General features: G+C 40.3%; 1 protein-coding gene across 4 annotated transcripts in view; it reads left to right on the top strand.

The window, feature by feature from the left end:
• Window positions 1-16,937, top strand: part of NFKB1 (nuclear factor kappa B subunit 1) — a 115,070-nt gene that overhangs the window by 75,498 nt on the left and 22,635 nt on the right. For all 4 annotated transcript variants that reach the window (XM_058666991.1, XM_058666989.1, XM_058666990.1 and 1 more), the window contains 4 exons: window positions 2,941-3,099; window positions 5,615-5,719; window positions 7,912-8,003; window positions 10,020-10,158. In XM_058666991.1, coding sequence (XP_058522974.1) covers window positions 2,941-3,099; window positions 5,615-5,719; window positions 7,912-8,003; window positions 10,020-10,158 — 495 coding nt within the window. The remainder of the gene's footprint in view (window positions 1-2,940; window positions 3,100-5,614; window positions 5,720-7,911; window positions 8,004-10,019; window positions 10,159-16,937) is intronic.

Raw genomic sequence — 16,937 nt, 5'->3', positions numbered from 1 at the left:
GACAGCCTGCCATCTCTAGGATCAACTCCATTACCTGCATAGCCTGGGGGTACAGAGTCCTCCCGCCACGGGCTGAGCCTCAACTCCAGCCCCATCCTGTACTGTCCTCTCTCTGCTCTCAAAACGTATCCTCTCTGATGCATACCCATGGCTCTGTACGTGTCTTCCTCTGCCAGAAGCACCGCTGCTTTCCCTCTTCAGCCTGTCAGTGTGAATGCACAATGCAGGATCTACTCCCAAGGGCAATTCTGTGGTATCCCACCCAGCTTGCCTCACTACAAAATACTTTTTTTTAATTTATTATTTTTAATTCATTAATTACATTGTATTATGTGACACAGTTTCATAGGTACTTGGATTCTCCCCACCCCTCCCAAAACCCTCCCACCATGGTGGATTCCTCCACCTTGTTGCATAACCACAGTTCAAGTTCAGTTGAGATTCCCCCATTGCAAGCATATACCAAACATAGAGTCCAGCATCTTATTGTCCAGTCAAGTTCAACGGCTTCTTAGGTATACCCTCTCTGGTCTGAAGACAGAGCCAGCAGAGTATCAATGAGGAGGTCACAGAAGGCGGTTAAGAACTCGCATTTACTTTTAACATATTGGTTACTCATTACTATGTCAATTAATTCCATAATGATGTAAATTTTTGCTGATGGTATGTTGGAGCTTTTAATTGATCAAAATACTTTTCTTTCCTTCAGCTCTTCAACCAACTGTTGCCTGAGTCATATATATGCTTTTTCTATTTGCCTGTTTTATTCTTAGTGGATTTTTTAAAGATTTATTTAATTTTTTTATTGGAAAGTCAGATATAAAGAGAAGACGAGAGACAGAGAGGAAGATATTCCGTTTGTTGATTCACTCCCCGAGCGGCCACAGTGGTCGGGGCTGCACCGAACCAAATCCAGGATCCAGGAGCTTCTTCCAGGTCTCCCACGTGGGTGCAGGGTCCCAAAGCTTTGGGCCGTCCTCCACTGCTTTCCCAGCCCACAAGCAAGGAGCTGGATGGGAAGCAGGGCTGCCAGAATACGAACCTGTGCCCATATAGGATCCCGGCACATGCAAGTGAGGACTTTGGCTACTAGGTTACTGCACCAGGCCCTGTTTGTTTGTTTTATTTTGTTTTTCTTTCTTTTTTCAACCCATTCCCTGTGTACCACTATTTGGGAACTTTGGTCCCTTAGCCTGACCTTCCTGCCTTCATCTGATACTCAGATGTTCATACCCGACTTTCATGTACCATCGTCTCATACCCAAAAGTTTCCCACCAATTTTTTTTTAAGATTTATTTTCTTTTTACCAGAAAGTTAGACATACAGAGAGGAGGAGCGACAGAGAGGAAGATCCCCCGTCCGTTGATTCACTCCCGAAGTGGCTGCAGTGGCCAAAGCTGTGAGGATCCAAAGCCCGGATCCCAGAGCCACCTCCAGGTCTCTCACACGGGTGCAGGGTCCGTAATCCACTGCCCTCCTGGGACACAAGCAGGGAGGTCGTTGGGAAGCAGAGCCACCAGAATAGAACCAGTACCCATATGGGACCCCAGCCACTAGGCTACCACACGGAGCCCTTCCCACCATTTTGACTTTTTCTCACCTGTGCTGCATGTCAATTCTATCGTTTGCCTGACATCCTTTCTTTTTCATTTCTCCATTTTCATGGTCCCAACTATGATCCAGTTTACACCCTACCCCAGATTTTTTCTCCCAGTTACCTGCAAAATTCAAATCATATACTCTGCATTTTGGACTTCGTAAGGGCTGGCCCAGGCCGCATTCCAACTCCTTTTCCTGGTTTGCTGCTTCCATGGCAAACTGAGTAGCTGCATTAGAGGCATCGTGGTTCCTCACTTCTCTGTTGTGGCACTGTTTCTGTTCATGTTATCCCTTCTTCTCAGATTGCCCTTATTGTCTCTCTTTATATGTTCAAATTCTGTAGTCCCTTTAACATTTAGAACAAATACATTTTCTGCTACAAAACCTCTAGACTGACCCATCCTTCTAAATACCGCATTGTGGGCCTGGTGCGGTAGCCTAGTAGCCAAAGTCCTCACTTGCATGTGCCGGGATCCAATTTGGGCGCTGATTTTAATCCTGACAGCCCTGCTTCCCATCCAGCTCCCTGCTTGTGGCCTGGGAAAGCAGTGGAGGATGGCCCAAAGCTTTGGGACCCTGCACCCACGTGCGAGGCCTGGAAGTAGTTCTGGATCCTGGATTTGGTTCGGTGCAGCTCCGACCATTGTGGCTGCTTGGGGAGTGAATCAACAGACAGAATATCTTCCTCTCTGTCTCTCCTCTTCTCTGTATTTGTGACTTTCCAATAAAAATAAATAAATCTTTAAATAAATAAATTCCGCATGGTTTCACTTGTAGCTTTTTTGTAGTACTTTGCTTGGATTTTTGATATTGTATAGTAAGTATGACTATCTTCACTGGCATAAAAATTGTTTCTGAAGGAAAGGAACCAATTGTAGTTGAGTCATTTGGCTCATTTAAAACTCATTTTTGAGTACTTAATTACAAGCCAGTCCTTGTCCTGGGAACTTATGGGAGGAATATAGTTCCTATGTTCAAAGAGCTTTTGGGTAATTAATATTCATATTTCTCAATACAGCTGGGGCATGGCAGGCTAATTACAATTCATTCCTTCACCTCATCGAGCCCGAAGTTCTTATTGTAGGAGCAACAGGGAGACATAGAGGAAGACAGGAGACGGGAGAGGCAGCTGACAGCATGTTACACAGAAAATGCGGGTCTTTTAATGCCTTAATTTTGAGTAATGAAAATTAGACTTTTCATAGTTTATAAGAATTTCAAAAAAGAAAAAAATAGAAATTGCACATGCTTTCCTTTGTGCTTTATGAAAGCATGTTGTTTTCATTGTTCACACATTCTGCTTTCCTTGGCCATGAGTAGTGTGTGCTGTGTGGTTCTAGATCGGGAGAAGGAGCTCATCCGCCAGGCAGCACTGCAGCAGACAAAGGAGATGGATCTGAGCGTGGTGCGGCTCATGTTCACCGCCTTTCTCCCAGACAGCACTGGCAGCTTCACACGGCGCCTGGAACCTGTGGTGTCAGATGCCATCTACGACAGCAGTGAGTACCCGGCTCCTCATAGAGGCAATTTGCTATAATATCAAGAACAGACTGCCAGCCCTGTCCTGCTGTTTACTTACAAGCTTTGAGTCCAATGGAAAATAATGTCACCACTCTGACCTTCAGGCTTTTCACTACAAAATGTGAGCACCAAAATCCACCCTAAAAGGCATTAAATGAGAGATTGTAAGACATGCTCAGCAAGTGCCATTTTTCTTTCTTTAGGTGTGAATTTTATATGCAGTAGCATTCTCTTACTTAGGTGTTTATTGCTTTAAGCGTATATTGGTGGTGCTCTTAGAAAATCCTCTTAATATTTTTGTCACCAAAAGAGAAGTTAATAAAAGACAAACTGTTCATTCTAACCTGTTACTGAAGTTAACTGAACAAGTAGCATAGATAAATATGACTTGAAAATTCCATTTAGTCTTTATTCAAAGAAATTTTTAAAGAGTTTTCGGGTAGACTCCAACATTTAGCTCATAGCCTTGTTGTTTGGTATTTATGGAACGTATTGAAGCACATCTCCAGAAGTGCTTCAGAGAAACAGGATGGGCATTTGGTCCAGCAATTGAGACACTGGAAGGCTTGCATCCCATATCAGGTTCCCAGTTCAAGTCCCAGCTATGCTGTTTCCAATCCAGCTTCCTGTTAATGCACATACAATGAAGCAACAGGTGGTGGCCTGGGCACTCCGGTCCTTACCTCCTACACAGGAAACTTTGATTCGGTTATGAGCTCCTAGACTCAGCCTAGACCAACACTGTTTGTTGCAGGAATTTAAGGAATGACCCAACCAATGGAATAGCTCTGTTTTCTCTCAGTGTGTCTCTCTCTCTTCCCTCCCTCCCCATCCCCCCTCGCCTCTCTCTCTTTCTGTGTCTTTCAGGCTTATCTGCCCTCCTCCCTATCTGTTTTAAATTTTTTTTAAAAGATATGTTTTAAAATGTTAAGCTTTTTTTTAAAGTTTTGTTTTTAAATAACATAATTTAATAGATACTGGTATATGAAAAAAAAAAAAAAGAAAGAAACCCTTCATGATCCAAGCACAACTAACTGATGAATCAAGTCTGAAAGAAAATGAAAGATACCCGCTGCCAGCAACAGCATGACCAGGGTTGGAGAGGGGGCGATGTGCAACTAAGAAAATAAGAAATGAGACAGATACAAGAAAAACTACGAAAGCGGACAGCTAGAGGGAAACCCCCTTCTCTGATTCAGGAGTCTGGCCCGAAAGGCTCGCTGCCTCAATCTTTCATTGAACATTTTGGAGAATCAAATCACAGGAGCCTATGTTACACAAACATTGAGAGCCACATTCCCATGTTGATGTTAACCAGCCAGTGCTTGATCAGGAAGCAGCAGTGTGACCCAGTGCAGAAGTCAGCGTTCCTGTCTCATGGGCATTCTTAAAGCTCACTGCTCTGTGGCCTTGGAACGTTGCCCAACTGCAGACCTTTGACCTTGGTCTTGGACTTTTGCCCACTCATAGACCATTGCCCTCAGAGTTTGACCTTGGTCTCTGACACCAGCAGTCTGTTAAGTCAAGATTTCAGACAGTCTGTCCTGCTCTTCACTCTGTTATTATTTTTTTTTGCAAACTGCCTGTGGCAAAAGGGTTATAAAATAATATAAACTAATATACCACAGATCACCCTAAAATGCAGCTGTTAGGGAAAAAAAGGAAGCTTTGTACTATTGTGACCTGAAACTTTGTCCCCTCTTTCTCAACCACACAGAATTCTAATTTAGTTTGAGGGGAAGAAATAGAACATCTCCATCTTTCTTCTCTCTAAAATAAAGATTGATATCTAACTGAAGAAAATTGTGGCTTTTTCTAATTTTGGAAGTAAAAATTTCTTTTCATTTGAAAGGCAGTATTACAGAGAGAAGAAAAGACAGATCCTCTGGCTCACTCCCCACATGGCTGTAACAGCCACAGCTGGGCCAGTTGTAAGCCAGGAGCCTGGAGCTTGTTCTGGGTCTCCTACCCAGGTACAAGGGCCCAAGGCCTTGAGCCATCCTCTTCTGATTTCCAAGCCATAAGCAGGAGCTTGATCAGAAATAAAGCAGCCAGGACACAAGCCAGTGCCTATACAGGATGCCAACATCCCAAGCAGAAGCCTAGCCTAACTGTAGCGTGGTGCCATTCCCAATTCTTCCTAATTTTTGGTTTAGCAGTATCATGGAAACAAGACTGGAATTAAACTCTTGACCTGTCTCAAATTTCAGAAATCCATATTTACTTTCTAAAATATCAAAAAAGTTCCTTCTCTATTTGCATTAAAGGAGAAATGATACCTGTTCCATCTGTTGTGGGCATGAATGACCCGTGATCAGGAAAGGCTCTTCGGAGGCCATTTTTGCTTCATTGGTGTCTTTTGCATAACAACATGAGTGAAATCATCTGTACAGATTTAGTTTTGGTAATATGTTTAGAAACAGGATGCCTCATAAGGACTGGCTTAGGAGCATGGGGATAAGGCAGATTTTCTTGTTTTTCTCCTGTGGACAGAAGCCCCCAATGCATCCAACTTGAAAATCGTGAGGATGGACAGGACAGCTGGGTGCGTAACCGGAGGGGAGGAAATTTATCTTCTATGTGACAAGGTTCAAAAAGGTAAGTGAATGCTCTGGCCTCAAATTGAGAAGACGATTCTTAGTGTGGCTCAGTCACTTTTCGACAGGAGAACCCCTGAAAACACCCTCATGTTGTACTTCTCCCAAATGTCCAAATATAAGTTGTCTGTATTTGTTCTAAGTTGGAGTTTCCCATAGAAATCAAGAAAATAAGAAAATAGTGACAATAGTGACTTTAAGTGTTTTTATATTTTAGGTTTTGGTATCTGCACTCAAAGTAAAGGAAATGTGTAGTATCCCACACCTGTAACAGGTACAAACACACACATACTAAGTAAGTTTTACGTCACATAACATGATTGATTCCATTCATTTTGGGCTGCTTTGTCATAACATGGCGGGAGCTTATTTTGCTCTCAGTGTTCACTTTCAGAAAAAGTTTGGAATTTCCCCCCTCATTAGATGTAAGATTGATAAATGTGTAAAAGCTGAAAAAGATTATCTGTTAATATTATAAATAAAATGATAGAAGTACATCATAATAAAGATCCATTTTCTGCAAAGTGACTATTTTCAAAGCAAGCCCGTATGAAGAAAGCATAGGGTCTGCATAAAATAATTAGAACTTTCTAAAAACATCTCATTTGAAGTTTAATTGTATGTGCTACACAGTCAGGAAAAAAGGACCGGATTTTAAAGATACCTATTCTTTTATTTTATTTCTCTTTTTCATAATAAAGTTCTGCATGCTCCAGTATTTCCACCCTTCCCATACCTTCTCCCCACTACTGTTTTCCCCTGTATTATTACAATAATATTGTTCTTCAGCAACAGTCACCAGTACATCATTCTGCTATTTTTAAGTGTGTCATGACATTGTAGGTATAGACAATGTTAGAAAGTCCAGCATCCTATTGTCAGGATATATTTAATAATTTCACTGGGTCCCTTCTTTTCTTTCTTCAGTAGAGATGCAAACTGCAACGTATTTTTACTTCTCGGTATACTATTCTTTGTGCAAAAAGAGTTTACACTTTCTCTGTTTGCACTGGTATTGGCCTTCGTCCAGCCCAGTCTACCCAAGTAACACTCATTTCCAGATTTCTGGGGATGCATGCTATGAGTAAACACAACCTGAATACCCTTATTTGTAAGTACAGCTCTTAATCATTGTCATTACATTGGAACAGCTTGGTAAAAGACTTTTGAACATGATTAAAGGTCATGTTCTATCTGAAGACAAAAGAATGGACCAGGAGATAACTAGATGTTTAATCCAACCTTAATATTTATTTAAATGTATTAAACTAGATGTATAAACATTTGCATAAATTAGTACCATGGTCCTTCCTGTGAAGTTGGAACCTAAGCCAGTGAGATGCCACTATCAGCTGAATAAGTATAACTGAATAAGTAAGCCTGCAAAAGTATAAAGAAGTACCACAAGGTCACTGGGAAAATGAAAATAAATGATAATATGCATTTTTCCATTCACTTTTTGAAGCCTCCTTTTAAAAGCCATAACCAGAGTGTGAAATTTAAACATTCTTACTTAATCAAAAGAGATCCAACTGTTGTAATAACTTGATCAATCTCTTAATTATACTTTATTGTCCCTAGTAAAGTTTTCTAGGCAGGCCACAAAGTAGCAGGTTCAACAATGTAAACTCTATTAAACTATAGTGTCTATATTTAAATCCTAATTATTGCATTTATTGCTCCACCCTGGGTAAGGTTCTAAGTTTCTATAGGTTCCAGTTTCTCTTGCAAAATGAGCATGATAGTATACTCAAATCACAACATTGCTGTGAGAGTTAAATCCATGATCAATTATGACATCAAAGCTTATATGAATTAATTTTCATTATGTACTTCAATATATTGAGGGAAACTACTTTGGGACTCTTTAATAGTCCCTCCTCCTTCCTCCATGTTTCTCAACAGTCAGTTTGTTTAAGGGTGGAGAAGTGGGAAGGTCAAAGATTACGACAGCACTCAGCTTGATGACATAAATTTGATATTCTTCTGTTATAAAGGAAACTTTGAACCCATTCCTGTGCTGATTAAAAAAAAAGATTTCTGAAATATTAACTTATTGAAGAGTATGTAATGTTAATTCTTTTCAACATGGTTTAAGTATGTCCTAAGTGAAATCTTGAACCACGTTGATTTTTCCATCTTAAATGTTATTCCACGGTGTAAAATGACGTACCTGAATGTGATTGTTTGCAGATGACATCCAGATTCGGTTTTATGAAGAGGAGGAAAATGGTGGCATCTGGGAAGGATTTGGAGACTTTTCCCCCACGGATGTTCATAGACAGGTCAGTGGATGAGTATTAATATTAGTCATGTCACATTTTCTGCATTGTTAAACTTTGGTACCTAAGTATCCATATGTGGCAAGGTAAAAATATTAACATTTATTTGAACTTTCATAAAACAGTGCTGTTTTTTGAGATGCTTGCTAAGAATCCAAAAGCCCTGTCTACCTCAGAACTGGAAGGTTCTGCCAGTTCCTGGGCTCTGAAACACTGACAAGACATTTCATCTGTTGTCTGACATCCCAACCCGTAGAACAGGGGCACTTGAGTCTTTGATTACTGAAAGTGTTTTAAATCTGTAAAGTAATGATAGGAGGACCTGTTGTAGTATATTTTGATGGTGAGTATAAAAGGAGGAATCTTGTAATTCGGTTGCCATCATCTTGGTAAAACAAGATTTCCCCCTGACAACCACACTTTAATAATTACTCTTCTTTTTATGAATGATTGATAAATACTGTTTCACAAAAAGTTGGAAACTGTCCAATTGCTTCATCAGATAGTAACCACTTAAATAAATAATGGTGCTTCTGTGTGATATATTACCATGCCCTCATTAAAAAGAATGAGTGCTCTGTGAACCAATACATAAAGATTTCAAAACCGTAAGGTTAAAATTTATTTAAGGATAGCTATAGAGCACTATGGGTAGGTGTGTGGCCTACAGTTGGGATTCCCAAAGCCCATGTGGAGTGTCTAGGTTTGACTTCAACCTCTGCCACTGATTGCAGCTTTCTGCTAATTCACACCGTGGGAGACAGCAGACAATGGCTCACGTTTTTGGGTTCTTGTCATCCATATTGATGACCCAGATTGAGACCTTAGCTTCCAGTCAGCCTGGTCTAATCCTGTTTATTCTGTGTATTTGCGGAATGAGGCAGCAGATAGAGAATCTCTTTTTGTCTCTTTGTCTCTGTGTGTATCTCTGCCTATCCAATGAATAAATTTAAAATTAATTTAAGAATTAATTCTGTGTTGATATTTGCCTATGCATAGGGTATCTCGAGTGGGGACACATAAGAAGCTAGTAGTGATGTGGCCCTAGAAGGCTAACATACTAGAGGAGTCAGAAGGATGAGAGAAAGGTATGACATGTAGAATTGCCAAGCAGGCTATTGTATAGCTTTTTGTATTTTTTAAAAACCTTGATCCTTGTGAATATATTACACAGTCAAAAGATGAATTTAAAAAATATGCATATGTATATGAAAGTGCCTATTCTGATATCACCAGGAATTAGTGAGTTATGATGACTCCTTGAGCAGAGGTGGTTTTCCCTGTTAATTAGATGTCCTGAGGGCCGAAAGTAGTGCCATTTACCTCATATCTGTCTTTCCACACCAACCTTACAGATGTTGCTGTAAATGACGTTTCTGGAGGCTTTTAAGGCTGATTTGAAGGAAAGAAGTGTAGAAATAAATTTTGTATGTATATTATTCACGACTAGATGACATGAAAAATATTAAACAAATAGGGCCCATCTCGAGAGCCTAGTGGCTAAAGTCCTCACCATGCATGTGCTGGGATCCCATATGGGTACTGGTTCTCATCCTGCCAACGGCCACATTTCCCATCCAGCTCCCTGCTTGTGGCCTGGGAAAGCAGTTGATATGGCCCAAAATCTTGGGAACCTGCGCCCGTGTGGGAGTCCTGGAAGAGGCTTCTGGCTCCTAGCTTCAGATTGGCTCAGCTCCAGTCACTGAGGCCACCTGGGGAGTGAAGCATCAGATGCAAAATCTTCCCCTCCTCCTTTCTGTATATCTAACTTTCCAATAAAAATAAAAAATAAATCTTTTTTAAAAAGCAGTAAACAAATAATAGAGATTTGAAATCTATTGACATAATGCTACATTTCAGTTTCTCAGTGGCAGTTAAATAAACATGAATGGATGTCGAATTCTGAGCTTGTAACTTTCCCAGGGTGCCTTTTAGTACATAGTATGTGTTTAATGAATTACATTGCTGCAATTGAAAAAAAGTGTCCAATACCAACATTTCAACCCTTTTATCCTACAGTTTGCCATTGTCTTCAAAACTCCAAAATATAAAGATGTCAACATTACAAAACCAGCCTCTGTTTTTGTCCAACTTCGGAGGAAGTCTGATTTGGAAACTAGTGAACCAAAACCTTTTCTCTACTATCCTGAAATCAAAGGTAATTTGGTTGTGTAGATGCCTGTGTTTGTTGTGGTAAGAGGACAAACTGAATACCAAGATAATTTAGTCACCCCCTCTCAGCAGCTTCCTGGTACCCTGGTATCCATGGTACTTATTTTTAGAAGACAGATAATAAACTGTGTTGGGGTTACATGTTCACAGAACTGTCCAGCCATTTAAAATAATATTTTTTCCCATCAAGCTTATATGAGATTTAAACTGTTGGGAATTTTTGTCTTTGAATCTAGTAATCTAATGGTTATTGGATAATTCAGTGTTAAGGCAGCTGAGATGGAAAGCAAAGCGTCCTGCTTGGAAGAATCAACCATTGGTCCGCCAGCCCTTGGGGACTGACTAGAAAACCAGGCTGTGGTATAGAACCACAAAAATGACAGGATGTTACTCGTTACTCTTTCCATCACAAAAGCTTCAAGAAAGGAAAATAAAAGTCTGCTTACATTGTTGTAATGCAAATTATAGCTATTAGTTTATAAATATAAGTTATAAGTATGCAGGTATTTATCAAGTATCCACGAATGCAAATGAGATGGTTGAGGAGAGAGCAAGAAGTTTTAACATTCTTTTGCACAGTAGCGTAACTGTAGATAATGATATACTGTATATTTTGCTTAAAAAAAAAAGAGAAGGGCTCGGCAGCGTGGCCTAGTGGCTAAGGTCCTTGCCTTGATCCCATGTGGCTGCTGGTTCTAATCCCAGCAGCTCCACTTCCTCTCTATCTCTCCTCCTCTCAGTATATCTGACTTTGTAATGAAAATAAAATAAATCTTTAAAAAAAAAAGTTTAAAAAAAAAAAGAGAAAAGAAAGGGTTTAGAATGTTTCCACCACAAAGAAATAAGCATTTGAAAAAATATTTACATTTATCTTGATGTGAGCACTATACAATACATAAATGTTTTCAATTTTAATTGTGTTTGAATTTTTTTTTAAATTAACATTGAGGAGAGATTGTTAATTTCAAGAAGTTTCCAGAAAGTTTCTTCAAGGAAGAATCATTGATCTTTAAAGTGTGGGATGTATGGTAACAGTTGGGCAGTAAACAGGGAAAGACTTCCCGAGCCTTGGAATACTTATACAGCACTCAGGGACAGAGGTGAGCACAGTTTGTGTTTGTTCCATGAGCTTCATGAGCAGTCAAATGGACTGATGAAGACTCAGGTAGATGAGGAAGTTCAGGACAGGTAGTGGAGGGCTACAAGTGACAGCTGAAGAATTTACATTGATTCTCTATCTCAACACTGAGGGAGACTGACAGCGAGTCAGGAGTGAAAGCCAAGCGTCCAGTGGAGTCATGACAAAAGTTATAAAGATGTTGGAACAGGAGTGAAAGGAGAAGGTGACTCCACAGTGCAATGATGGGGACAGGGGACCTGCAGGCTGGGAATGGCAGGAGATGCAGGAGAGGTTCAGGAATCCTAGACAGCTCTAGGATATCCGGATGAGAACACAGAGGATGTGGATGAAAGGAACAAGTGAGCAAAAGTAAGTTTGGTCAGAAAAAGAGAGAACTCAGTTTAAAAGCATGCTTTATCTTCGGTTCCTGTAAGAAATTCATAGATTCCTAGTAAGCCAACCAGAAAGCAATACTGGCACTGGACAAAGGGCAGGGTAGAAAATTTAGCATTGAGCATCTCCAAAGGTAGGCAGCTACTCAAAAGTGTTTCTTACCCTGAGTCCATTGGCCCCTAGAATGCCTTTTAATATAGTTAGCTTCTTTTGAAATCTCATTTTGTATTATGATATGTGTTGAAAACCATGATTGAGAGGAGATGCTTAGATTTCAACAGACTGCACAAGTGATGTGGCCTGGACAACATTAGAAACCTCCTGGTCCAAGGGAAGGGAGGCTGGAGAGGGAGATAAGAAAACAGTTATTGCGGATCACCTCAGGTCTTGGCAGCGCACAAAGGTGCAGCAGCCGTGAGCCGTGCAGGCTTTGCATGCTGTGACGGCACACGATGGGCAAGCTTTGAAGAGGGCTTTGCTTTCCTGGAATTCACATGGTAGTGGGGTGCTTAGAAAACGGTCCTGCTAGTTCTCGTTTGTTTTCTGAGGTTGTGACCTCACTGTTGTGGGGTCAAATCTGGAGTGCACTCTCTACTGGTGGTTTGAAATTATGTTCATCAAAAGAACCTTGTGACATTTCTTGCAGAGTCCCAGGCTGTAGGCCATGGAGCTGCTGGCTAAAATGGGGATGAGGAGTGCTGCCCACTTGAAATTTCCCAGAGGCCCTCCTGCTACCTCTTTTCACTTCCCTATCCTGGGGCTGCTGCAGATCTTCTGTTGAAAACTGTTGGAAAATCATGGATTTGGTTTAGAAATCTTTTTTGAAAATAGGAGAGAATCTTTGGATTTTCTGAGGAAAGAAAATAGATGCTTCCTTCTGAAATGCATCTTCAAAATAAGAGCAGTTTCTGTGGCCATCATGATGACTCTACTGGGTGATCGTCTGCCTGCAAGTACCAACATTCCATGTGGACACCAGTTCCTGTCCCAGCTGCTTGATTTCCGATTCAGCTCCCTGCCACAGCTAGGAAAGCAGTGGACGATGGCCCAAAGCTTTGGGACCCTGCGCTGAAACAGGAGAAGCAGCCGAAGCTCCTGATTTCAGATAGGCTGATTCAATCAGTGCAGTCATTTGTTAAGTGAATCAGCATATGGGAGATCTCTCCCTCGCTCTCCTCTTTGCCAATCCAATAAAAATGTTTTTTTTAAAAAATAGCAGTTTCTGCTCACATAGAATCAGGAAATAAAATCTGGGCTGCCTGTGTATATATGAGCATAGAAACTACCAGTACTGGGCTTGGTTTCTCTGCTGCCTGTCTGCCGCTCCTCGTGGTGTCTGTCTGTTAAGAGTGTGTGATAAAATAGAGGCATGCTCACACTCCTGCTTTCATTGGAACTCTGTCCTACTGGTGGCTGTCTGATGCTGGGATTTGGGTATGGGATCCCTTGATTTTCACATCATGTCTGTATGCTACAAGCATTCATCTTCCAGGTGATCACTGTTTAAAAACTGTACAGAGCAAATAGTGTAAGAACCATCTGAAAGAATAGCACCCATTAAGCTCCAAAGGAAACAAAAGCTACACACACACACACACACACACACACACACACACATATACACATACATACACATATAATGATTAAATCATTATGCTGTTAAAGCTGTTTTAATGGGTATAGTAAATTTTTGTGATCTCTATTTCTGGAAAATTAAAATCCAAGATAATAAGCCTGAGGAGAAATTATCATTTGGTCAGGAAGGTAGTGAGCCATCTCATTAAAGTATATGGAAATGAAATCAAACTGTACAACCTAGGAAGTTATTGTGTCCATTTGCCAGAAGTCATTGAGCACACATTGTGTGACCCCTAGTCCCTGTACTCCCTGTCTTACTAAGTTTATACTGTTCTTTACCTTTGTCAATGTATAACCTAGTCTTACCTGTTTATTTATGCATCTGTTGTTTTCTTTCACTCCTAGTAGGAAAAATCTTTAAGATACAAAGTTGGTCTTTTTGGGTATATGGCTGTGTCTTCAACATCTAGAGCAGTAGGTTTCTTGTAGTGGATACTCCTGAAATGTCCATGGATTGACTTACAGATTGGGCAGCCAAGTTGCCATCTGTATGCAAAGTCTTAATAGTATCTTTACTTCCTGATGTGCTAGTCTCCATTGTACCATTCATCTATGAGTAATTATGTATATACATGTTACCTATTTATCTGTTTTCGTATTTTGAATAAAGGTTGTTTTAGAGAGAACATAAAATATTTCTATTTTGAAAAAAAATTCTTTGTTTTTCATTATACAGTCCTTAGGTTCAGGATTTTTCCCTTTGACCCTCCCACAACCCCTCCCACACCCTCTCTTTTCCCCTATATTGTAGCAGTACTTTAGTCCCTAAGCAATAGTCACAAATTTGTCATTCTGCTGTTTAACTGTTTCCTGGCCTTGTAGGTATAGAAAATGGTGTGAAGTCCGGCATTCTAGTGTCAACATATAGTTATTTAACAGTTTCATTGGGAATCCATCTTTTATTCAGAAGTAGAGTTGCGTACTGTGATGTATCTCCACGTCATGGTATACTTGCCTCCATTATACAGATCCTCTAGATAACTATGTATATGTATGCTTACCTATAGATCTGTTGATCTTGTATTTTACAGGATGGTTGCCTTATGACAAAGTGAACATAACATATTTTTCCTTTTGGGACTAGGTTATTTCATTGAACATAATATTCTCTAACATGGATCATCTTGTTGTAAATGACAGAATTTCATTGTTTAAAGAACTGAGTAGAAACTGTGGAGTAGATGTATAACAGTTTCTTTATCCCTTCCTCTTTTGATGGGCATCTGGATTGGTTCCACGTCTTAGCCATTGTGGATTGTGCTACTATACAAAGAGGGTTGCAGCTCAGTTTCTCATTTGCAGATTTTACTTCCTTTAGATGTATTTCCAGGAGTAGAATATCGTGGTCATACAGCAGATCAATTTTCAGTTGTCTTAGTACTCACCATACTGATTTAGTGGTTGTACTAGTCTATACTCCCACCAACAGTGGAGCCAGGGTACCTTTTTCCCCACATCCACACCAGCAGGTGTTTTGTTTTTTTTTTTTTTTTTTTTTTTTTTTTTTTTTTTTTAAATTTTATTTTAAATTCATTAATTACATTGTATTATGTGACACAGTTTCATAGGTACTGGGATTCTCCCCACCCCTCCCCAAACCCTCCCACCATGGTGGATTCCTCCACCTTGTTGCATAACCACAGCTCAAGTTCAGTTGAGATTTCCCCATTGCAAGCGTATACCAAACATAGAGTCCAGCATCTTATTGTCCCGTCAAGTTCAACGGCTTCTTAGGTATACACTCTCTGGTCACCAGCAGGTGTTTTTAGAGTTCTCAATGTAGGCCAGTCTCACTGGAGTTATGTACCTCTACTCCCCAATAAAAGGAGGATCCCAATGAAATTGTTAAATATACCTTGGCAATATGATACTACGTTTTCTACCATTGCCAGCACCTACAATGCCATGATGTACTTAAACAGCAGAATGTTAGACTTATGACTATTGTTGAAGCACTATACTATTGTAATAATATAGGAGAAAATTGGGGTGGGGGGCGAGAATGAGAAAGGGGGCAATCCCTATACCTACAAACTGCATCATAAAAAATAAAATAAATGAATGCAATTTTAACATTTTAGAAAGTCTTAACAATATGATGAGTACTATCAGATTAGACAAAATTTTAAAAATTCTCTTCATTATGTAGAATCATACATTTCTGAACTCTGCTTTTACCATTGTGCCTCACAGAAACTTCATGGAGAGGTTTGGCTCCGTGGGAGACCATTACAATAATGAAGAGGGGCCTGGCACTGTAGCGGGATCACAGTGGGGACCAGTTCGTGTCCTGTTGCTCCACTTCCCATCTAGCTCTGTGCTTGTGGCCTGGGAAAGCAGCAGAGAATGATCCAAAGCCTTGGGACCCTGCACCCACGTGGGAAACCCGGAAGAAACTTCTGGCTGCTGGCTTCAGATTGACTCTGCCTTTCCAATAAAAATAAAATAAATCTTAAAAAAAAGTAATCAAGGGTGGTTGGCAAAGGAAAGAAATTACTGACAAATCGCTATATGAATGCAAAGAAAGACCGTAATGATTTTTCAGTCTAAAAAGATAAAGATTTGGCAGGAATCATAGCCTTTACATTATGAAAGGTAGTGTCTGGAGAGGTGCAGAATGCATTACTGATAAGCTCTAACCTGAAAAGTGAGACTGAGATACTGTCAGACCCATGCTGAGGAAGCCATGACAGAGGGTAAAAGCTTACCTACATTTGTGAATTGAACTATTATCTAAAAATCATAATTTATTGATGTCATCAATTATTACCATACAAGGCTCTTTTGTAGTGTTTCCCAAGGAATGACAGCTTAGTGTAACAACCAGTCGACTTTGGGGCTGCTCTTCACTCTCCCTGACCTCAGTAATCATGCTAGCTTCAGTTTCCTTTTGCGTGAAAGTAGAACTAGCCATAGCGCCTTCACCAAAGGTGGACCACAGTGATAAATGAACTCTGTGTGAAAATCTCCGGATTCAATTCTGAGTCTTCACTGGTTCTTCACTGAAAATAGACTTAAAATTCCAATTTTTTTACATTGAACTATAAACAGCATCTCTACTTTTTTTTTTAAAGATTTTTTTTTTATTACAAAGTCAGGTAAACAGAGAGGAGGAGAGATAGGAAGATCTTCCGTCCGATGATTCACTCCCCAAGTGAGCGCAACGCCTGGTGCTGTGCCGATCTGAAGCCAGGAGCCTGGAACTTCCTTCCAGGTCTCCCACGCGGGTGCAAGGTCCCAAGGCTTTGGGCCGTCCTTGACTGCTTTCCCAGGCCACAAGCAGGGAGCTGAATGGGAAGTGGAGCTGCCGGGATTAGAACCGGCACCCATATGGGATCCCGGTGTGTTCAAGGCGAGGATTTTAGCCGCTAGGCCACTAGGCCACCCAGCATCTCTACTTTCAAAAGCAAAAAGAGTACATAGAAAGTACCAACTGTTCTCTTGGCTAGAAACAGATAAATAGATAACATTTCTTTCTGAAGGTAAATAAATTTTCCATTTCTCCCTTTATGTTTCTGCATTAAACTAATAATCTGTGTTGGATCATTAGTTTTTATGATGAGTAATGATTGCAGATATTAATGAGTTGTGGTATAACAGATAGAGAAATTATA

Source organism: Ochotona princeps, chromosome 7, assembly GCF_030435755.1.
Source record: "Ochotona princeps isolate mOchPri1 chromosome 7, mOchPri1.hap1, whole genome shotgun sequence".
In the NCBI taxonomy this organism is placed as follows: Eukaryota; Metazoa; Chordata; class Mammalia; order Lagomorpha; family Ochotonidae; genus Ochotona; species Ochotona princeps.
This window is presented reverse-complemented; position numbering and strand designations above follow the sequence as displayed.